Source organism: Dryobates pubescens, chromosome 6 (genome assembly GCF_014839835.1).
Source record: "Dryobates pubescens isolate bDryPub1 chromosome 6, bDryPub1.pri, whole genome shotgun sequence".
Taxonomy (NCBI): domain Eukaryota; kingdom Metazoa; phylum Chordata; class Aves; order Piciformes; family Picidae; genus Dryobates; species Dryobates pubescens.
Window position 1 is genome coordinate 3,521,436 of NC_071617.1, and position 22,709 is coordinate 3,544,144.

At 48.2% G+C, this 22,709-nt stretch overlaps 1 protein-coding gene across 1 annotated transcript in view; it reads left to right on the forward strand.

The window, feature by feature from the left end:
• Window positions 1-21,749, forward strand: part of SH3BGRL2 (SH3 domain binding glutamate rich protein like 2) — a 61,587-nt gene extending 39,838 nt beyond the window's left edge. Inside the window, exons 3-4 of the mRNA XM_054162548.1 lie at window positions 18,535-18,615; window positions 21,449-21,749. Of these exons, the coding sequence (XP_054018523.1) occupies window positions 18,535-18,615; window positions 21,449-21,463 (96 nt within the window). The 3' untranslated portion in view covers window positions 21,464-21,749. The remainder of the gene's footprint in view (window positions 1-18,534; window positions 18,616-21,448) is intronic.
• The last annotated feature ends 960 nt before the right edge of the window (window positions 21,750-22,709 follow it).

Genomic DNA, 22,709 nt, shown 5'->3' on the forward strand with positions numbered 1-22,709 from the left:
GCAGCCCAGGATGCAGTTGGCCATTTGGGTTGCAAGTGCAGATTGCCAGCTCATGTTGAGTTTTTCATCAACTGTGCTTCATGTACAAGTTTCTGATGGTGAAGTTCCTTATGAGGCCACTCTAAGCTGGGAATTTGTGGGTTTCTTCCTACTTGGGCCTCACCCAAGCATAAAAATTCATTAGGAAATCTTAGCACAGCACATGAGAACATTGGCTAGATTGAGTTATATTGTCATTGTAATTAAGCTCCTTCTCTGCTGCTGTCATAGTGTAAATTTCATTTAGACCCAGAGAGTCTTTATGCAGTCAGAGGCTCTAGGATAAATGGAAACTATTTGCTGCTTGAATTGTAGAACAGCTTTATTTCTCCCTATCAGAGAGCAGCCTGAGATTTGTCTTCCTCTGCTGAAAGACTGTTAAGCATGAGAGTCTGTGAGTCTGACACCAGACTGCCAGGTGGACTGATTTCTCTGATGGTGTGAGCTGCAATAACTTCCCATCTGCCAGTGCAAGCTGAAGCTGTAGCCTTTGATATGTTAAGAATGGCACCATGTGAGTGTTTTACTCTCCTGCTTAGCCAGCATGGTGTGCTGCAGCTCTGAGTCCTGTGCACTGTAGCTGTCTGGGAGCCTCTTCATAGAACTTATACTCACCTTTGAACAAAAAAAGACCACTGCTAGGCCCTCTTTGTCTTGTGTGTCTTTCCATACTTCAACTTCTTGTGTAACTTCTATCTCCTTTAAGAGGCAGGTATGAGGTACCTGTTAAACTAGCTGATGGGAAAAGGAGATTTGATGGCTGCAGCAGAAAGCAACTGGATAAAGTTGCTCTGTGAATTCAGCAGGAGAATGAAGGGGGGGAAAGGGTCTCTGTGGTTCTAGCAGATGGATCAGTGTAAATGTGGATATTGTGTGGGTTTCTGACTACAATGTGGTGAAGATACAACTCAGGCTGGTTCTAACTTAGTCCCTGCCAGACTCACCAGTGCTGCTTCTGGCTGGTGGGCCACTCATATCTGCTGAGAACCTGCCAAAGACAATGCAATTGTTAGCTCAGTGTAGGAAGTGCTTAAGAAGTGATGGAGCATCTTCTGGAGCAAACAGATTGGGTATGATGCAGGAAGCTAGCTGGCTTCTTGAAGTGAGGTACTGAACACCCCTCCTCTGAGCAGCCTGATCTAGGTGAGCATGTCCCTGCTTACTGCAGGGGGTGCTGGACTAGATGTCCTTTGCAAGTCTCTTCCAAGCCAAACCATTCTGTGATTCAATGATTCTTTGATTCTATGTTTTGTATTGGCCTTGCCTACCTCAGCAGTGTAGTTCACATCTCCCTACTTCCAGCTAAGAAATGTCATCTGGGACATGGAAGTGATTTGGACCTTCACTAATGGAGCAGCCCCTCCCTTCCAAATAACATTTTGATTGCTCTCTCTGATTTTACTTTGCCTGGGAAATACAATGTTTTAAGCTGCTGGTTTTGACCCTTCCAGCTTGTCTTAGAAATTGCAGTTTGGAATTAGCAAGGAAGAAGATGTCATGCAGCATGTGAGATGATCCTGTTAATCTGTCTGCTCAGCTGATAGCTGTTTTGGTTGAGCAGGGTTAATCCTATTACTGGACCTCAGTGGCTGCATGAACATATTTAAAGAGCAAACATGCTTTGAAAGAAGCTGTGTTTTGGGGGATGAAAGGAGAAGTATGTGCAAGATCCCCAACACTGGTCAATTAGCCTGCTGCATTAGTTAAATGAAGCTCTCAGGTGGTAGAGTGGAGGCAAAACACTGTGCAGGAGGCAAAGTTCAGTGCAGGGAAGGGGGTTAAAATGCCACAATTAGATAAAGTCAGCAGACATTACACATCTCCTCTGTCATTTCCACAGGGAGTGTTTTCATCTGGTTATCTTGACATAAATAGCAGCAACAACAACAACAAAATGACTCTTAAATAACTTAAGCTGAAAAAATAACCCAAGGAGTTTTCTGTTAGTTGAGTTATAATTCCTGATTGGTGCCCAGGCAATTTCTATTCCAATTTGCTGTGTTAACAAACAGGTTTTGTGTCAGTTCCACAGTCTCACCAGGAAACTGCCTGTGTGCTTACTCTGGTTTGTACATTGGTACTGACAAGACAGACTTCCTTACAATCATAGAATCATCAAGATTGGAAGGGACCTCAAGGATCATCGAGTTTCAACCCCCCTGCCATGAGCAGGGACACCTCACACTTGATCAGGTTGCACAGAGCCCCATCCAGCCTGCCCTTAAAGACCTCCAGGGATGAGGCTTCCACCACCTCCCTGGGCAACCTGTGCCAGTCTCTCACCACCCTCATGGGGAACAACTTCTTGCTAATGTCTAATCTAAATCTTCCCTCATCTAGCTTGGATCCATTCCCCCCTAGTCCTATCACTCCCTGACACCCTAAAAAGTCCCTCAGCAGCTTCCTTGTAACCCCCTTCAGATACTGGATGGCCACAATGAGGTCTCCTCAGAGCCTTCTCTCCTCCAGACTGAACAGCCCCAACTCCCTCAGTCTGTCCTCATAGCAGAGCAGCTCCAGCCCTCTGCTCATCCTCATGGCCCTTCTCTGGTTATGTTCCAGCATGTCCATAGTCCACTTACAGTACAAACTGGTCAGACCTGTTGCTGTTCCTCTAAATGGAAGAGAGCTAAATGAGACAAAGGAAAATAGCTCCACTTTTTGACTCAATGTCATGGTCATAGCCATATGAATTTTCTGTGTTAGTAAAACCATTAATAGATTTTTGGTGGTGATGGTGATTTTGGGTGAGTTATTTTCATACAATCATAGAATGGGTCTGGGTTGGAAGGGACCTCCAAAGGTCATCCAGGCCAACTTCCTGGCAGTCAGCAGGGACATCCTCAACTAGATCAGGCTGCCCAGAGCCCTGTTGAGCCTCACCGTGAATATGTGCAGGGTAGGAGCCTCAACCACCTCCCTGGGCAACCTGTTCCAGTGTTCCACTAACCTCATAGTAAAGTACCTGTTCCTAAAATCCAACCTAAATCTGTATTTAGAATAGAATAGAATAGAATAGAATAGAATAGAATAGAATAGACCAGGTTGGAAGAGACCTTCAAGATCATCGTGTCCAACCTATCATCCAACACCACCTAATATCACAGTATCACAGTATAACTAAGGTTGGAAGAGACCTCGAGGATCATCAAGTCCAACCTGTCACCACAGACCTCATGACTAGACCATGGCACCAAGTGCCACATCCAATCCCCTCTTGAACACCTCCAGGGTTGGTGACTCCACCACCTCCCTGGGCAGCACATTCCAATGGCTAACGACTCGCTCAGTGAAGAACTTTCTCCTCACCTCCAGCCTAAACCTCCCCTGGCACAGCTTGAGACTGTGTCCTCTTGTTCTGGTGCTGGCTGCCTGGGAGAAGAGACCAACCCCCACCTGGCTACAACCTCCCTTCAGGGAGTTGTAGAGAGCAATGAGGTCACCCCTGAGCCTCCTCTTCTCCAGGCTAAGCAACCCCAGCTCCCTCAGCCTCTCCTCACAGGGCTGTGTTCCAAACCCCTCACCAACTTTGTTGCCCTTCTCTGGACACCTTCCAGCGAGTCAACCTCCTTCCTAAACTGAGGGGCCCAGAACTGGACACAGGACTCCAGGTGTGGCCTAACCAGTGCAGTGTAGAGGGGCAGAATAGTCTGAAGCCATTTCTCCTTGTCCTATCACTGCAGGCCTTTGTAAACAATGTTTTATTTTCTTCTTTGGTTTGCCAGGGCTCTGTGTGTGTGTGTGTGTGTGGTTTTTTGATGGTCTTTATTTGTTCATTTGTGGAGGTTTATTATTTATTTTCATTTTTTCCCTCTTTGTGTTCTCTTTAGTAGAAAAGCCTCAGCAGCACTCACAGGGGTATTACCTTGCATATATTAAACCCATCACTTTCCAGAATGTGACTGCAATACAGAGTAAGTTTGTCTGCAGTGCTTTCAATAAGAATCCAAAAAAAGGATTGATGCCAGCCACTCTAACCTGTGATAGCAGGTGTCAAAGGAGAGAAAGGTACAAAAAGGTGACCAATGCTTCCTGCTGCACTTACTTGTACCACAGGGGGAGGGATCCTTCTGACACCAGCAGACAGCCTCCATGTTTTGGAGTGTGAGCAAGACCTTGAAAATCAATGTAATCACAGTTATGATCATTAATCCTCCTTCTGCTTTTCTCAGTCTCCTGAGATGCACTCCCCAAGTTTTCAGTAGCAAGCTCTGCTCATGCATTTGTAAATAAAGCACTCAGCAAGAACCATTTTTATTTCAGGTGAGGAAGAAGATATGAGCTATGATCACACAGGAACACAAATCACTTCACTGATAAGCTGGTGCTATGTCATAGCACTGGCACTATGGTAATTTGTGTATTTTTATGACTTTACAATCTGGTGTTTGATCTTAGTGACATTGCTGTAACATTGCAAGTGTGTAGAGAAGAGAGACTACATTTCAGAATAATACAGAACACAGAATTAACCAGGTTGGAAAACACTTTTAAGATCATTGAGTCCAACCTATCACCCAACACCATCTAATCAACTAAACCATGGCAGCAAGCACCCCATCAAGTCTCTTCCTAAATGCCTCCAGTGATGGTGACTCCACCACCTCCCTGGGTAGCACATTCCAGTGGGCAATCTCTTTCTGGGAAGAATTTCTTCCTAACATCCAGCCCAAACCTCCCCTGGCACAGCTTGAGACTGTGTCCTCTTGTTCTGGTGCTGGGTGCCTGGGAGAAGAGACCAACCCCCACCTGGCTACAACCTCCCTTCAGGTAGTTGCAGACAGCAATAAGGTCTCCCCTGAGCCTTCTCTTCTCCAGGCTAAACAACCCCAGCTCCCATAGCCTCTCCTCACAGGGCTGTGCTCCAGACCCCTTCCCAGCCTCGTTGCCCTTCTCTGGACATGTTCAAGTGTCTCAATGTCCGTCATAAATAGAGGGGCCCAGAACTGACCACAGTGCCAGCAGGAGCGGGGAGGTCATTCTGCCCCTGTACTCTGCACTGGTTAGGCCACACCTTGAGTCCTGTGTCCAGTTCTGGGCCCTTCAGTTTAAGAAGGACATCGAGAGACTTGAACGTGTCCAGAGAAGGGCAACAAGGCTGGGGAGAGGCCTTGAGCACAGCCCTGTGAGGAGAGGCTGAGGGAGCTGGGGTTGTTTAGCCTGGAGAAGAGGAGGCTCAGGGGTGACCTCATTGCTCTCTACAATTACCTGAAAGGTGGTTGTAGCCAGGAAGGGGATGGTCTCTTCTCTCTAGCAACCAGCACCAGAACAAGAGGACACAGTCCCAAGCTGCACCAGGGAAAGTTTAGGCTGGAGGTGAGGAGAAAGTTCTTCACCGAGCGAGTCGTTCGTCATTGGGATGTGCTGCCCAGGGAGGTGGTGGAGTCACCGTCCCTGGAGGTGTTCAAGAGGGGATTGGATGTGGCACTTGGTGCCATGGTCTAGTCATGAGCTCTGTGGTGACAGGTTGGACTTGATGATCCTCGAGGTCTCTTCCAACCTTGGTGATACTGTGAGACTGTGTGACCTAACCAGTGCTGAGTACAGGGCAGAATGACCTCCCTGCTCCTGCTGGCCACAGTATTTGTGATCCAGGCCAGGATGCCATTTGCCTTCTTGGCCACCTGGGCACACTGCTGGCTCATATTCAGCTTGCTGTCAACCAGTACTTCCAGTGCTCTTTCTTCCTGACTGCTCTCCAACCACTCTGTCCCCAGCCTGTAGCACTGCCTGGGGTTGTTGTGACCAAACCTTATCAGTGAGTAGCTGCTAATTTGTCATTTGACACACACAGAAAAAAAAGGAAGGAAAAGAAACGTGGCTGAATCATTCTGAGTTCTTTAAATGAAAGCAAAGCAGAAGAGATTGGTGCTTAACAGTGCAAAGACATCAGTGCCACAATAATTGCCTATGCACCAAACAGTTTCTCAAGAGCACTGCACCTCTTGCAGCAGCCTCTTCTTCATTCCTTTCTTGTCTATAGGCTCCACTGTTTTGATGCAGTTGATAGCTATATATTACACTTCAGGGAAGTACAATAAATATCACATATCTCTGTCTCTACTCCTGCTCACCAGGTACTCTGCTGGGGCTTACCTTACCACTCTAAACCATAAGAGCAGCTGCCAGGGGGAAAAAAAGGATCAACAAAAAAACAGCAGAAAGAAAGAGAAAAACCTCAGCCTGCTATGTAAATGTTTTCCCTTCTCCTCAAACTCCCACCTGGAAACAGATTTCCTTTGAATTTTGGTTGGCCTAAATTTCAGGGAATCTCACATCAGTGGCAGATTTCTGCATGTGAAGCTGTCACTGTTTCAAAGCACTGCCTTGCAGCTTGGTAAGGTTGAAACTAGAGTTTCCCTGAGAAGTGGAGGATTCCAAGCTTTGGAAAGATCCAGGAGTCACTTCTGTTCTCAGCAGGGCTGTGCATTCAATTGTGGAAAGGTCACAGAAAGCAGAAGAGGGAGATGTGAGGCATAGGCCTAACTACAGACATCCCTTCTCCAGCATTAATTTCTTTCTGCTTTAAGAGAACTCCCTGTCCAGTGTTCTGGCCACTGCAGATCCTGTTTGGATATCACAGGATCACAGGATCTTAGGGGTTGGAAGGGACCTCTGGAGATCATCGAGTCCAAGCCCCCTGCCAGAGCAGGACCAGAGAATCCAGCACAGGTCACACAGGAATGCATCCAGATGGGTCTTGAAAGTCTCCAGAGAAGGAGACTCCACAACCTCCCTGGGCAGCCTGCTCCAGGGCTCTGTGACCCTCACAGTGAAGAAGTTCCTCCTCACGCAGAGGTGGAACCTCCTGTGCTGCAGTTTATATCCATTGCCCCTTGCCCTATAGCAGGCTGCAACTGAGCAGAGCCTGTCCCCTCCTTCCTGACCCCCAGCCCTCAGATATGTTAGACATCAATCAGATCCCCTCTCAGTCTTCTCCAGACTAAACAGCCCCAGGGCTCTCAGCCTCTCCTCACCAGGCAGTGCTCCAGTGTCTTCATCATCTTTGTAGCTCTCTGTTGGACTCTCTCCAGCAAATCCCTGTCCTTTTTGAACTGGGGAGCCCAGAACTGGATACAATACTCTAGGTGAGGTCTCACCAAGGCAGAGTAGAGGGGGAGGAGAACCTCCCTGGCTCTGCTGGACACACTGCACTTAATGCACCCCAGGATCCCATTGGCCTTCTTGGCCCCCAGGGCACATTGCTGTCCTATGCAGAACTTCTTGTCCACCAGCACTCCCAGGTCCTTCCCCTCAGGGCTTCACTCCAGCAGATCACCTCCTAACCTGTACTGCTGCAGTTTATTCTTCCTTCCCAGGTACAGAACTCTGCACCTATCCTTGCTGAACCTCAATAGGTTTTTCTCTGCCCAGCTCTGTCTGTCCAAGTCTCACTGAATGGCTGCACAGCCTTCAGGCAATATATGTACCTATGGCTCCTCACCTACCACTTGAAGAAGCTGGAGCCCTAGATGGGGGCTGCAAATTCCACTGTGGAAACCACACACACACACACAAAATTTAGGCATTCCAGTGCTTATTTAAGAAGGCCAATGGCATCCTGGCCTGAATCAGGAATAGTGTGGCCAGCAGGAGCAGGGAAGTCATTCTGCCCCTGTACTCAGCACTGGTTAGGCCACACCTTGAGTCCTGTGTCCAGTTTAAGAAAGATGTTGAGATGCTGGAAGGTGTCCAGAGAAGGGCAACAAAGCTGGGGAGGGGTCTGGAGCACAGCCCTGTGAGGAGAGGCTGAGGGAGCTGGGGTTGCTTAGCCTGGAGAAGAGGAGGCTCAGGGGAGACCTTATTGCTGTCTACAGCTACCTGAAAGGAGGTTGTAGCCAGGTAGGGGTTGGTTAATTCCACCCTGGTTAATTCTATTCTATTCTATTCTATTCTATTCTATTCTATTCTATTCTATTCTATTCTATTCTATTCTATTCTATTCTATTCTATCCTATCCTATTCTATTCTATTCTATCCTATCCTATCCTATCCTATTCTATTCTATTCCATTCTACCCTATTCTATTCTATTCTATTCTATTCTATTCTACCCTATTCTACCCTATTCTATTCTATTCTATTCTATTCTATAGGGACCTGCAACCAGCAACTGAGTGTGAGCCAGCAGTGTGCCCAGATGGCCAAGAAAGCCAATGGCATCCTGGTTGGGATGAGAAATGCTGTGTCCAGCAGGAGCAGGGAGGGGATTGTCCCCTTCTACTCAGCTTTGGAGCCAGTGCAGAGGGCAAAGAAGCTGGGGAAGGGCCTGGAGAATCTGATGAAGAGCAACTGAAGGAGCTGGGGATGGTTAGTTTGAAAAAGAGGAGGCTGAGGGGAGACCTCATTGCTCTCTACAGCTGCTTGAAAGGACATTGTGGAGAGGCTGCTGCTGGTCTCTTCTCACAGGTAATCAGTGATAGAACAAGAGGGAATGGCCTCAAGCTTCAACTGGGTACATTTAGGCTGGACATGTTTCTGTGATTCTGTGTACAAAGCAGAGCTGTAGCTGACATCTGCTCCCTTTTATTAAAGTCTTTCTTTCTGGAAGCCAACCCCTGAAGAGGTCACAGAAATCAAGATCTGGCCCTTAGGAGGGGAGTAACAGCTTGCTTTGCAGAGTCATTTGTATAAGCTCTTTAAAAATCCTGGGCAGAGATCTTATCAGCAGGTTAGAGAATTGAAAAGTGGCACATTTAGATTGTCCTGTGTTGTGCAGACAAGATCTTCTTATTTCTGTGTATTTATATCTTATTAAAAGAGTGCTCACACACACACTCCTTCTCTAAGGAGAGCTGTGCTGAGTATGAGTTTTCCTTTCTAAGTCCTAATCAGATCAGTAAATGAATGTCATCTGTTGTGGAGAACTGAGCTGCCCTTTTCAGGATGCTAGCAGCTCATTCCCAGTGGCATACAATATTAACTCAGTGCTGATGCAATGCATTTGAATTATGAGCTCCCCACTAGTACTTGGAAGAGCAATTTTGTTAAGAACAGAGAGATCATAATCATATATATATATATATATATATATATATATATATACAGAGAGAACCAAATTCAAACAGCATGGCAATAGACTGACCTTGTAAGTGCTGTCTAAAAGATCACAGGATCACAGGGTGTTAGGGGTTGGAAGGGACCTCTGGAGATCACAGAATCAACCAGGTTGGAAAAGACCTCAGAGATCATCAAGGCCAACCTGTCACCCAACACCACCTGACAACTAAACCATGGCTGCAAGTGCCATGTCCAGTCTTGTTCTGCACACCTCCAGGGATGGGGACTCCACCACCTCCCTGGGCACTTCCTGGTTGGGGTTTTTAGTCACAGTTACTGTCCTTGAAACGTTGTTAGGTGTAATGTTCTCATAGTCTGAGTTGCAGTGAAGGATAGCAAAGAGGAGGCTCAAAGGAGACCTTCTTGCTGTCTACAACTACCTGAAGGGAGGTTGTAGCCAGGTGGGGGTTGGTCTCTTCTCCCAGGCAAGCAGCACCAGAACAAGAGCACACAGTCTCAAGCTGCACCAGGGGAAGTTTAGGCTGGAGGTGAGGAGAAATTTCTCCCCAGAAGGAGAGATTGCCCATTGGAATGTGCTGCCCAGGGAGGTGGTGGGATTGATGTCCCTGCAGGTGTTTAAGAAGAGCCTGGATGAGGCACTTAGTGCCATGGTCTGGTTGATTAGTTAGGGTTGGGTGATCAGTTGGACTTGATGATCTCTGAGGTCTCTTCCAGCCTGGCTGACTCTGTGATTCTGGGCTAGGCAGTGCCTGTGTAATCACTGATGGTAAATGAAATCTACTTTGTGTTAATGTTTTACTTTAACCCAGTGCCATCACGTTTGTGTTCTGCTCCTTGGAGCCCAAGTAATTGGTGATGCTGCTCTGCAGCACTGCCAGCTTTAACTTTGGTGTGCAGTAAAGAGTTTCTGCCAGCAGTGCCAGTGTTTATTTAAACCAGCCTCCATGTACCTGAGCCAAATCAATTATGGCAGTGGCTGTAATCACATCACTGCACTGAGCTGGTTTCCTAGCACTAGGGTTATAGCACACGAAGGGCTCCACATCACAGCTGGAAGAGAGCTACTGCTTCAGCCAAGTTGAGCTTAGTGAACTTGGCAGTTGTTACTGAGAGAAAGAGAAGCTGCCCTGGAAGTTGGATTTCTAGAAAGAGGATTCCCACAGTCTACCTAGCAGGCTAAACTGGCATCAACCCCACAGGAATGCCAGAAGGACTTAAGACATTTGTGTGATAATAAGGAGTTAAATCATTGAACTGCAGAGTGGTTTGGGGCTGTTCAGTCTGGAGAAGAGAAGGCTCCTAGGTGACCTAATTGTGGCCTTCCAGGATCTGAAGGGGGCTACAAGAAGGCTGGGGAGGGACTTCTCAGGATCTCAGGTAGTGATAGGACTAGGGGGAATGGAATGAAGCTGGAGGTGGGGAGATTCAGGCTGGAGGTGAGGAGGAAGTTCTTCCCCATGAGAGTGGTGAAGCCCTGGAATGGGTTGTCCAGGGAGGTGGTTGAGGCTCCGTCCCTGGAGGTGTTTAAGGCCAGGCTGGATGAGGCTCTGGCCAGGCTGATGTACTGTGAGGTGTCCCTGCCCATGGCAGGGGGGTTGGAACTAGATAATCCTTGTGGTCCCTTCCAACCCTGACTGATACTATGATACTATGGTTTGGGTTAGGAGGGACCTTAAAGTTCACCTAGTTCCAGCTCCCCTGCCATGGGCAAGGACACCTACTAGCCCAGGCTGCTCAAGGCCCCATCCAATCTGGCTTTGAACACCTCCAGAGAGAGGGCATCCACAACCACCTTGAGCAACCTGTTCCAGTGTCTCACTACCTTTACTGTAAAGATTTGTTTCACCTAATCTCCAGTCTAAATCCACCCTCCTCATCCATTCCCTCTCATCCTATTGCTACAAGCCCTTGAAAAAGTCCCTTCCCAGCTTTCCTGTAGCCCCCTCCAGGTACTGGAAGGCTGCTGTAAGGTCTCCCAGAAGCCTTCTCTTGGTCTGTAAGCAAGCTGTTGAAACTTCTGTACAGTTCTTTTTGATTATTTTCAACTTAGGTCGGTTACTCCATTCCCCACTAACTCAGGGAGCATCTTTAATGCTGTAACCATTCCAGTGGTTAAACACAAGGGCTGTAGCTGGGTCAAACCACTTGGTGCTGCCATTGATTTAAAGTGAGGGTGAGGAGCCAGGTCTAAAGCAGTCAGATGGCTGTTATCCTGCTAAGAAGCCTTTTCTGTCTTGAGGTAGCTTTTCACTTGCCTTATTTATACTCCTGTCACTTCTCTACCACCTCAAACCATCCTGAGAGACATTTTTTTGTCCTCCTAAGTGGCATTTGTTGTTCTTAGTAACCTTTCATCCCCCTGCCATTGTGATTTATCACCTGTGGTTTTGGCTTTTCAGCTTCCCAGAACGATTGAGCAGCCCTGTGCCACTGATGATTCATTGTCACTGTCTCTGTGTCCCCTCAGTTTTTGTACCCTTAACCAACTGCTGCTGTTGCCAGAATTTTTTACATTAATAATGTACAATTAGCAGCTGTGGAAAGCACCAAGGACCATAATTTAAAGGGATGGAGTCAAAATGGTATTTGTACACAGAGTTGCCTTTTGAAGTGGGGCAGTGGGTGGCAGTTTGCCCTGCTGGTGTATTTTTAGGTTAACAGCTGCTTTCTGAATGCCTGCAGGGCATCAGTGGGAGCCACTTCCTTGCACAGGGGCAGAGCAGCACTGCTCAGCTGATCCCAGCAAAGCTGCAGTGCTCTCTGGCTTGGTAGAGCTGCTTGGAACAGTGACAAGAGGATTGTAGTGGCTTGCTGCTGATGGCAAAGCCTGGTGTAGGAGCAGGGAACTACTTGCCTGCCAAAACCAGCGTGTGGTGGTGCCCTTCCTCTGTGGAAGGCAGTATCCCATGGAGTTTTTCCAAGTGTATCCTGTTGTCTTGCAAGCAAGCTGGGCTCTTGCCTGTGCATGAAGCTGAGCTTGGCACCATTTCCCTCCTTCATCCCCTGCATCTACTGCTGCTAGCAGTGGGATGTTTTTTCCAAGACAAGAATTTTCATGTCCTCATCTGTGGACTTAGTGTCTTTACATATGGCCCAAATCCACACAGACTTCCCTTCTGAATCACAGAATCACAGAAACATTCAGGTTGGGAAAGACCCTCAGGAGCACCAAGTCCAACCCACAACCCTACTCTACAAGCTTCACCCCTAAACCATAGCCCCAAGCACCACATCCAAACCACCTTGAAACACATACAGGCCTTGGGACTCAACCACCTCCCTGGGCAGCACATTCCAAGGCCTGACCACTTTTGCCATCAAAAAGTGTTTCCTAATGCCCAGTCTAAACCTACCCAGTCACAGCTTGAGGCCATTCCCTCTTGTTCTGTCACTAATTACCTGTGAGAAGAGACCAGCAGCAGCCTCTCCACAACCTCCTTTCAGGTAGTTGTAGACAGCAATGAGGTCTCCTCTCAGCCTCCTCTTTTCCAAACTAACCATCCCCAGCTCCTTCAGTCACTCTTCCAGACCCTTCCTCAGCTTCATTGCCCTTACCTCTGAAGGTAAGATCAAAGGCAGGGTCTTTTTGGAACACCTGTTATCTTGCCTGCATTTCAGGGAGAGCCAAGGAATGACCACTTGGATCTCCTACCACGTGTCAAAGCACAACTGATGACTCCTTGAATCACAGAATCAGCCATGTTGGAAGAGACCTCCAGCATCATCAAGTCCAACTGATCACCCAACCCTGACTAATCAACCAGACCATGGCATTAAGTGATTAAGTGCCTCATCCAGGCTTTGGTTAAACACCTCCAGGGACACTGACCCCACCACCTCCCTGGGCAGCCCATTCCAATGGCCAAGCACTGAGAACCCTGAGATCACACTTCTCCAAAACCTCTGAAGGAAACTGTCACACTGAAGTGTTTTCATTCAACTTTTATGGGGCACTTCTGCACGTTTAGAACCTTTTGTCTTTTTCCCCATTGGAGCATTTATGGTCCAGTCTGTGGCTCAGTTGGTGGCACATAAGACCCTTAATGGGAAGGTCATGAGTTCAAGCCTGCAGTGGGCACTAGCAACCTCCCTACTCTAGTCATGGGGTCTGTGGTGACAGGTTGGACTCGATGATCTTTGAGGTCCCTTCCAACCTTAGTGATACTGAATACTGAATTTTGGGGTGGTGATTTTTCATTGCAGAGATCAGTAGGGCAATTCTCCTGTTTCTCATTTCACTGCTGCTTTATCTGGCAGTGTGCTGGTGTGGTGCTCCTGCCCCCCATTCCCCATGAAAGCAAGAAAATCTCAGCAGCATTTTCATGTCTTTTGCAATGCAGGCACTTCAAAACATCAGGGAGATTGCTTCTGGTGGCTAATCTCTGGTGGGTATTAAACTGTCTGCTCCTTTTAAAATGAATCAGTCCACAGGGGGGTTGTGCTCTTTCAAACATACACTGAGTTTAGCTCATTGTTTTAACCTCCATGGTGGATTCAGTAAGAGAATCCAGGTTTGATAATCGGTGAAAAAGGGGCAAAAAACCCCATAGTAAATCAGAAGTACTTCTGGAAGGAAGTATTGGTAACTAGCACTAGGCAGAAAGCTTTTCTGGGCTCCCCAGTTCAAGATGGACAGGGAAATACTGACAGTGTCCAACAGAGGGCTGTGGGGATGCTGAAGGGACTGGAACATCTGACTGAGGAGGAAAGGCTGAGAGCCCTGCAGCTGCTTAGTCTGGAGAGGAGAAGACTGAGAGGAGATCTTATTAACGTTTATAAATATCTGAAGGGTGGGTGTCAAGAAGAAGGGGCCAGTTTATTTTCAGTGGTGCTCTGTGATAGGATGAAGGTCAACAGACACAAACTGGAACAGAGAGAGTTTCTATTCAATGTGAGGAAAAACTACTTTGCTGCAAAGGTGACTGGAGCAGGCTGCCCAGAGAGGTTGTGGAGGCTCCTCTGGAGACTTTCAAAACTCACCTGGATGCATTCCTGTGTCACCTGCCCTAGGTGATCCAGCTTTGGTAGGAGGGTTGGGGTAAATGATTTCCAGAGGTCCCTTCCAGCCCCTACAATTCTGTGATGCTATGATTGCCCTGGCAGTGAAAGCAAATAAATTCAACTCTTCACTCTAGCTGATACCAGCTGGTAGCTTTGTCTGGGCTGTTGCTGACGTTGGCTTCATTCTTGCTGGGGCTAAGTACTAACAAGCTACTCCCTGCTCCTCTTTCTCTTTTCCCTTATATGGGGTGGGAGAAGAAAAAAAGCTGGGGAGGGACTTTTGAGGATGTCAGGTGATGACAGGACTGGGGGGGGATGGAACATGAGGCTGCAGTGTGCCCAGGCAGCCAAGAGGGCCAGTGGCATCCTGGCCTGCATCAGGAACAGTGTGGCCAGCAGGAGCAGGGAGGTCATTGTGCCCCTGTACACTGCACTGGTTAGGCCACACCTCGAGTCCTGTGTCCAGCTCTGGGCCCCTCAGTTTAGGAAGGAGGTTGACTTGCTGGAACGAGTCCAGAGAAGAGCAACGAAGTTGGTGAGGGGTTTGGAACACAGCCCTGTGAGGAGAGGCTGAGGGAGCTGGGGTTGCTTAGCCTGGAGAAGAGGAGACTCAGGGGTGACCTTATTGCTCTCTACAACTCCCTGAAGGGAGGTTGTAGCCAGGTGGGGGTTGGTCTCTTCTCCCAGGCAGCCAGTAACAGAACAAGAGGACACAGTCTCAGGCTGCACCAGGGGAGGTTTAGGTTGGATGTGAGGAAGAAGTTCTCTACAGAGAGAGTGATTGCACATTGGAATGGGCTGCCTGGTGAGGTGGTGGAGTTGCCATCACTGGAGGTGTTCAGGAGGAGACTTGATGGGGTGCTTGGTGCCATGGGTTAGTTGTTTAGGTGGTGTTGGATTGGTTGATGGGTTGGACACGATGATCTTGAAGGTCTCTTCCAACCTGGTTTATTCTATGTATGTACTCTATGTAAAACTACAAATGGGTGGATTCAGATTGGATGTGAGGAAGAAGTTCTTCCCCATGAAGGTGGTGAGAGACTGGCACAGGTTGCCCAGGGAGGTGGTGGAAGCCTCATCCCTGGAGGTGTTTGCAGCCAGGCTGGATGTGGCTGTGAGCAACCTGCTGTAGTGTGAGGTGTCCCTGCCCATGGCAGGGGGGTTGGAACTGGCTGAGCCTTGAGGTCCCTTCCAGCCCTGACAGTTCTTCGATTCTAAGGGAGCAGGGAGAGGTTGCAGCTAGTTGTCCAGGGGGGTTCTTGTGTTGTTTATAAATTGCAAATGCATGTAAATATTGTGTATTTTGCACATAATCATGGCATTTCACATTTTAGATTGTGGGTTTGCTTGTAAATCCAGCTTCATTTGCTTTCAAACTGAGCTGGGCTGGCAATTTTATTGTGGGGGTGATTTCAACCCACTGCAGACAGTTGTGTTCACATCAGTACTGCAGGAGGTCATTATGGGAAGGCTAGGAAAGAATCCTTGTCTAGTGCACCATAAAGCTTTGAAGAGAAATTCTGCACATCTGCAGGATGATTATGGATCTTCTGGGAGCTATATTATCCTTGCTCTGGTGACTGTGTATTTTCTGTCCAAGCAATCTTTTCTTCTACACTGGTGGAGAGAAAAAAAGAGAAATAAAGGACAAAGAGAAGTAAAAGTCTTCATTTGCAAGCACACCCTTTCCTTACAATCTTCTCTTACAAAATACCAACCACCCTTCTGCAAGGAGGCAGTTTGGTACAACCTTATAATTGGGTCTGGCAGGTGGGATGAGAGGCTGCTCAGGGATTCACTCTGCGTTGTGAAGACTCAGAGAAATACTGGGAAGCTTGGCCAAAACTTTTTTGCTTCCTGCCTAGGATGTGGAGAAGCCAGATGGAGAGCAGTGACAGTGGTGTCCCTCAGGGGTCTCTACTGGGACCTGTGCTGTTTAATATTTTTATCAGTGACTTAGGCAGTGAGATTGAATGCACCATCAGCAAGTTTGCAGATGGCACCAAGCTGAGTGGTGGTGTTGATACACCAGAGAGACAGGATGGCATCCAGAGGGACCTGGACAAGCTGGAGAGGTGGTGCCCAGGTGAACCTTATGAGGTTCATCAGGACCAAGTGCAGGGCTCTGCACCTGGGCCAGAACAATCCTCCCTATCAATACAGACTGAGGGAGGAGGGGATAGAAAGCACCCCTGAGGAAAAGGACTTGAGGGTGCTGATGGGTGAGAAGCTGGACAGGAGCAGGCAGGGTGAGCTTGCAGCACAGAAGGCAAATCACATCCTGGGCTGCAGCAAAAGATGCATTGCCAGCAGAGCCAGAGAGGTGATTCTGCCACTTTGCTCTGCTGAGACCTCACCTGGAGCACTGTGTGCAGCTCTGGAGCCCTTGGTATAGGAAGGACCTGGACCTGATGGAGAGGGTCCAGAGGAGGGCCACCAAAATGGTCAGGGGGGTGGAGCAGCTCTGCTGTGAGGACAGGCTGAGGGAGCTGGGGGTGTTCAGCCTGGAGAAGAGAAGGCTCCAGGGAGACCTAATAGCAGCCTGCCAATAACTGAAGGGGGCTACAGGAAGGACGAGGAGAATCTGTTTACAAAGCCTGGAGTGACAGGACAAGGGGCAATGGCTTCAAACTAGAGCAGAGCAGATTTAAATTGGATGTTAGGAATAAGTTCTTCACTATGAGGGTGGTGGAACACTGGGACAGGTTGCCCAGGGAGGTGGTTGAGGTCCCTTCCCTGGAGATATTCAAGATGAGGCTTGACAAGGCCCTGGACAGCCTGATCTAGCTGGGGATGTCCCTGCTGACTGCCAGGAAGTTGGCCTGGATGACCTTTAGAGATCCCTTCCAGCAGTGATGGGCCTGTGCCTGAAATTTCCTGACATTGACAGAGGATTTTCTGTGTCAGAGATGGTTAAGTAAGAATGAATATTCCCATTGTGAATTATGTGGTGGAGGAAAAGAGTCTGAACTGGATGCTCTGTGGTCACACAGGAAACCTTTGCCAAACCACAGAGAGAACCTGAAACTTCCTGGCTTCTTGCCATGTGCCAGCTCCATCCACTCAACTGCTCTCTGGTTTTGCCCCTTTTTTTCCCCTTGAAAACTGAGTCCTGTCAGCTCACCTGATGATAGAAGAGTAGCAGGTGCCCAATGTCAGAAACAAATCAGTGAATATGATGGCATTCAACAAGTCCAAGTGCCAGGTGCTGCACTTTGGCCACAGCAACCCCATGCAGAGCTACAGGCTGGGGTCAGAGTGGCTGAGAGCTGCCAAACAGAGAGGGACCTGGGGGTGCTGATTGACACCTGCCTAAACATGAGCCAGCAGTGTGCCCAGGTGGCCAAGAAGGCCAATGGCATCCTGGGCTGCATTAGGAATAGTGTGGCCAGCAGGAGCAGGGAGGTCATTGTGCCCCTGTACTCTGCATTGGTTAGGCCACACCTTGAGTCCTGTGTCCAGTTCTGGGCCCCTCAGTTTAGGAAGGACATTGAGACACTTGAACGTGTCCAGAGAAGGGCAATGAGGCTGGGGAGAGGCCTTGAGCACAGCCCTGTGAGGAGAGGCTGAGGGAGCTGGGGTTGTTTAGCCTGGAGAAGAGGAGGCTCAGGGGTGACCTCATTGCTCTCTACAACTACCTGAAGGGAGGTTGTAGCCAGGAAGGGGTTGGTCTCTTCTCCCAGGCAACCAGCACCAGAACAAGAGGACACAGTCTCAAGATGCCCCAGGGGAAGTTTAGACTCGAGGTGAGGAGAAAGTTCTTCACTGAGCGAGTCGTTCGTCATTGGGATGTGCTGCCCAGGGAGGTGGTGGAGTCACCATCCCTGGAGGTGTTCAAGAGGAGATTGGATGTGGCACTTGGTGCCATGGTCTAGTCATGAGGTCTGTGGTGCCAGGTTGGACTCGATGATCTTTGAGGTCTCTTCCAACCTTGGTGATTCTGCGGGTTAGTTGTTTGGGTGGTGTTGGATTGGTTGATGGGTTGGACGCGATGATCTTGAAGGTCTCTTCCAACCTGGTTTATTCTATGTATTCTATGTGATACTGTGAATGTAATACCACCAAGGTCAGAACTTGATCTTGAGCAGCTGAAACACTAAAAGATGTTAACCATGATAATGAAGCCTGCTTTTTTTGTTTTGTTGGGTGTTTTTTTTCCCTTTCTATACAATAAATCTCTTGATGGTAACATTTTGTATTTATCTATGAGGTTGTCCAAGGCTGAGTTCAATCAGGAGAATTGTGGAGTCCTGCACCTGGGGTGGATTAACACCATGCACCAGTACAGCTTGGGGGTTGACCTGCTAAAGAGTAGCTGCACAGAGAAGGAACTTGGAGTCCTGATTGATAATAAGTTCTCCATGGGACAGCAATGTGCCATGGTGGCCAGGAAGGAGCATGACATGGTGTGCTGAGGTCCATCAGGAAAGCAGGAGTGTCAGTGCTGACTCAACTTTGTGTTTTCTCTCTCTAGGATTACGATAGCTTCTTTGAATCAAAGGAGAACAACACTGTCTTCTCCTTCCTCAGACTGAAACCTACTTTGGCATCAAAGGTCAGTGTAGTATTGCAGACTTCTCAGAGAATTGTTTGGGTTGGGAAAGACCTCCAAGATCATTGAGTCCAGCCATCACCCCATGGCCATTAGACACTGCCATGGCCATTAAATCCTGTCCACATGTTTCTTGACCACCTCCAGGGATGGTGACTCCCTGGGCAGCTTGTTCCAGCTCTGAGTCTTTCAGTGACAATCCTTAGCACCCTGCTTCCCTTTCTCCCTCATTTGTGGTGTTTCCATGGCATTCTTCAAGTACTGAAGTTGTTTTTTCTTTGAAGTGCAGAACTCTGTGTGTTTGGATGCACCACTGCCCTGAGCCATGCCATAACCCCTTGTGCAGTCAAGGGGTTATGGTCCTGGGGCAGGCAAAGAGACCTGGTGGGACAGCTCCCATGACTGGAATGTGGTTGTGGGTGGCTGTTTCCTTTCTGGGAAAGCCAGGTTAACAAGGTGAGGTGGTGGAGTTGCTCTTTTTGTGAGAGAGCACCTAGAATGTGCTGAGTTCTGTCCAGGGACAGAAGAGGGGCATTTGGGACTTGTGGGTGCAAAGTAAGGGGCAGGCCAGCATGGGTGATAGTGTGGGTATCTAGTACAGGCCACCTGCTCAGGGTGAGGCAGCTGATGGGAGCCTCACAATCACAGCCTCTGGTTCTTATGGGGGATTTTAACTACCCAGATATTTGCTGGAAGGCCTCCTCAGCCAGTCACAGTACAGGAAGGTTCCTCCAGGGCACTGATGATAACTTCTTGATGAAAAGGGTGGATGAGCCAACTAGGAGAGGAGCACTGCTGGGTCTTACACTCATTAACAAGGAGGGTCTGGTTGAAGCAGTGAAGCTTGAGGGCAGCCTTGGCTGCAGTGACCGTGAGATGGTGTTCAGGATCTTCTGTGGTAGGAACAGAATACACAACAGGATCATTCTGAACATGTGCCAGCAGTGTGCCCAGGTGGCCAAAAAGGCCAGTGGCATCCTGGCCTGGATCAGGAATTGTGTGGCCAGCAGGAACAGGGAAGTCATTCTGCCCTGCACTCAGCACTGGTTAGACCACACCTTGAGTCCTGTGTCCAGTTCTGGGCTCCTCAGTTTAAGAAAGTTGAGTTGCTCAAATGTGTCCAGAGAAGGGCAACAAAGCTGGGGAGGGGTCTGGAGCACAGCCCTGTGAGGAGAGGCTGAGGGAGCTGGGGTTGCTTAGCCTGGAGAAAAGGAGGCCTTATTGCTCTCTGCAACTACCTGAAGGGAGGTTGTAGCCAGGTGGGGGTTGGTCTCCCAGGCAACCAGTGACAGAACAAGAGGACACAACCTCAAGCTGTGTCAGGGGAGGTTTAGGCTGGATGTGAGGAAGAAATTCTTCCTAGAAAGAGAGATTTGCCATTGGAATGTGCTGCCCAGGGAGGTGGTGAAGTCACTGTTCCTGGAAGTGTTTAAAAAGAGCCTGGATGAGGCACTTGGTGCCATGGTCTTTTCCAACCTGGTTAATTCTGTATCACAACCCTGAACTTCAGCAGGACCAACTTTGGCCTTGTCAAGCAGTTGCTAGGGGAAATCCCATGGGACAAGGAAATGGAAGGCAAAGGGCCCCAAGACAGTTGGTTAACTTTCAAGGACCACTTCTTCCAAGCTTAGGATCAGAGTATTTTACATGAAACCAAGCATATACCTGGGTCTACTACATGGCTCTGTAGCTGAGGCAGCAAATAAATCACAGAATCAGAGAAACATTCAGGTTGGAAAAGACCCTTGGGATCACCAAGTCCAACCCAGAACTCTACTCTACAAGCTTCACCCCTAAACCATAGCCCCAAGCACCACATCCAAACCACTTTGAAACACAGCCAGGGTTAGTGACTCAACCACCTCCCTGGGCAGCACATTCCAAAGCCTGACCACCCTTGGTGTGTCCAGTCTAAACCTACCCATATGAAGCTTAAAGCATGAATTCTCCTTCACATTAGCAATCCAAATTGAAAGCAACTGACTTAATTGTAGTAGGAGACAGAACTAGGATCTTAATCACTGGAATATCTGCAGCTTCTGTCAGCAAAACATCATCTTCCTGGGTCAGCCTGGCATAACATAGCTCCAGCAGGACAACATTTATTGATTAAGCAGGAGTTTGTTTAAGTGCTGAAGTGCTGGAGCAGTCAGGAGTTGCATGAACTTTTTGGGTAAGAGTTGAGCTCTTAACAAATCCTTGTGCACAGGTCATAACTCAAGGCCAGATAACATCCTTCTGTTGAGGGCAGTATCGTAGAGGAGATTTTCTTCCCATACGGAGTATGCTCAAACAGGCTGCCATGCACCTTTTGGCAGCAGATCAGACACAGCAGAGGATTTTTTCTTCCCTGGCCTACTACAGATAGCTATGTTTGGCAGTAGTGCTGTTTCAGGGCTGAACATTAGGTCTTGGGTATCTGTGGAGTTCCTTTTCTGCCAGGAATTCATTTATTTCTGGACCCCATGAGGGAGAGGAGTGGGAGGGAAGCTCAGCAGGGAGCTGCAAGGGCTGCTTATTTTGGCAGCCCCTCTCACTTCGTAACTCAGAGAGCTCCTCTTAGGAGAAAGAGGATGTCCTACTGCACTCAAAAATAGCAGCTTCTACACAGCCCTGTTCCTGGGAAACAAACTGTTGTAGACCTGCAGGAGTGCCTCTCTAAACTTGGCCAGATCACTGCTTCGGTTTGGTAGCACATCAGAGTGCGGCACCCTAGCTGCTGTGTGGACCAGGGTCAGGGTCACCTTATATGTGAAGGTCACCAACACAGGAGATGAGAATGTATTCATAGCATTAATAATCTCTTTTTCTTCCCTCTCTCTTTTCTTTTAAATAGGAGTCAGAACCCTAGAAAGCCTACCTGAAGTGTTGACAAGCACATCTCCTGGATGAATGACTCTGTTCCTCAGCACACAACAGCTTCCCTGAAGGATCACTGTGATAGGGCAAACCTGCATCATTAGTAGTAGTCTGCTTGGTGCTCTCCCATAATGTGGAGTTAATAACACACCCATAGGAAACAGGATTAAGGCTGGGCTACTCACCTTCCTTTTCAAAAACACTCATTGTTGATGTTTCACTTTTGTCTTTGGGTTGCTTTGGCAGCTGGCACTCACATTCTAACAGGTTTGAGAGGAAGAAGTATAGGAGTATAGGGCTTCTGTCCTTCACAGATGTATTTACCTAGTCAGATTCCTTACCTGTTTTACTTCTCCTAGCTACTGTAGTTGAAATCAGCTCCTGATGACAGTTAAAGTGCTGATGGTTATTAGAATGTTTGTGCTGGCTATGATCCAGAAGGCAAAACTCACCAATCTTAAGCTCTCAGTCTCAGCCAACAGCTGCCCTGGTTTTGCTCTACTACATGCATTGTCATGTTTGTGCTAGGTCATGTTCACTGCAAGAGACATGGGCTGCTAAACTTGTTCATGGGAGCTTGATTTGTCCAGTGATGCACACTGCAACTTGCTGCTTAAAAACAGTTGTTCTGGAGGAGGTGCCAAAGTGAAATGTTCTAACGTGGTTCCTGCTCCAAGTGCAGGTGAAATGTGCAGGGGAATGCTTGGTGGAAAACCCTGGGTAGTTCAGAAGCAGAGATCTCACAGCTAATGGTAGTATTATCTCTTCACTGAGAAAGACTTTAACAGCCAACCTTGGAGCTCTGTAGCTGGACTGTCTTAAAGTGAAATCTTGCCAAAACCTTGAGTTTACCTTCAGTAACACACAGCTCCACCATTAGCCACCTGAGAGTCAGGGGGATACTTGGAGAGCCAGGGCTCAGTCCCACAGCTGGTGTGTGCTTTGCTGGATGAGGCCACAATGGCCAGCTCAGCAGAGGGACAAGAGCCAAGTAAAGGAAGTGGAGACTGTTCCAGTGGGACTGCATGGATGCACATGGTAGAACTTGCCAATAACCATTACAGAATGCACCCTGGACAGAAGTCAAATTGTGTTATGCATTTTGAATCAAGTCTGGCTGTGAGGATCACAACTGTGCTGTAATGCAGCTTTCACTCCAGTGATTTCATAATGACAGGGTAGTGCTGTTCTCATAAACATCCTTATGTCTCTGGGTGAGTGAAAGACAACCATTATGT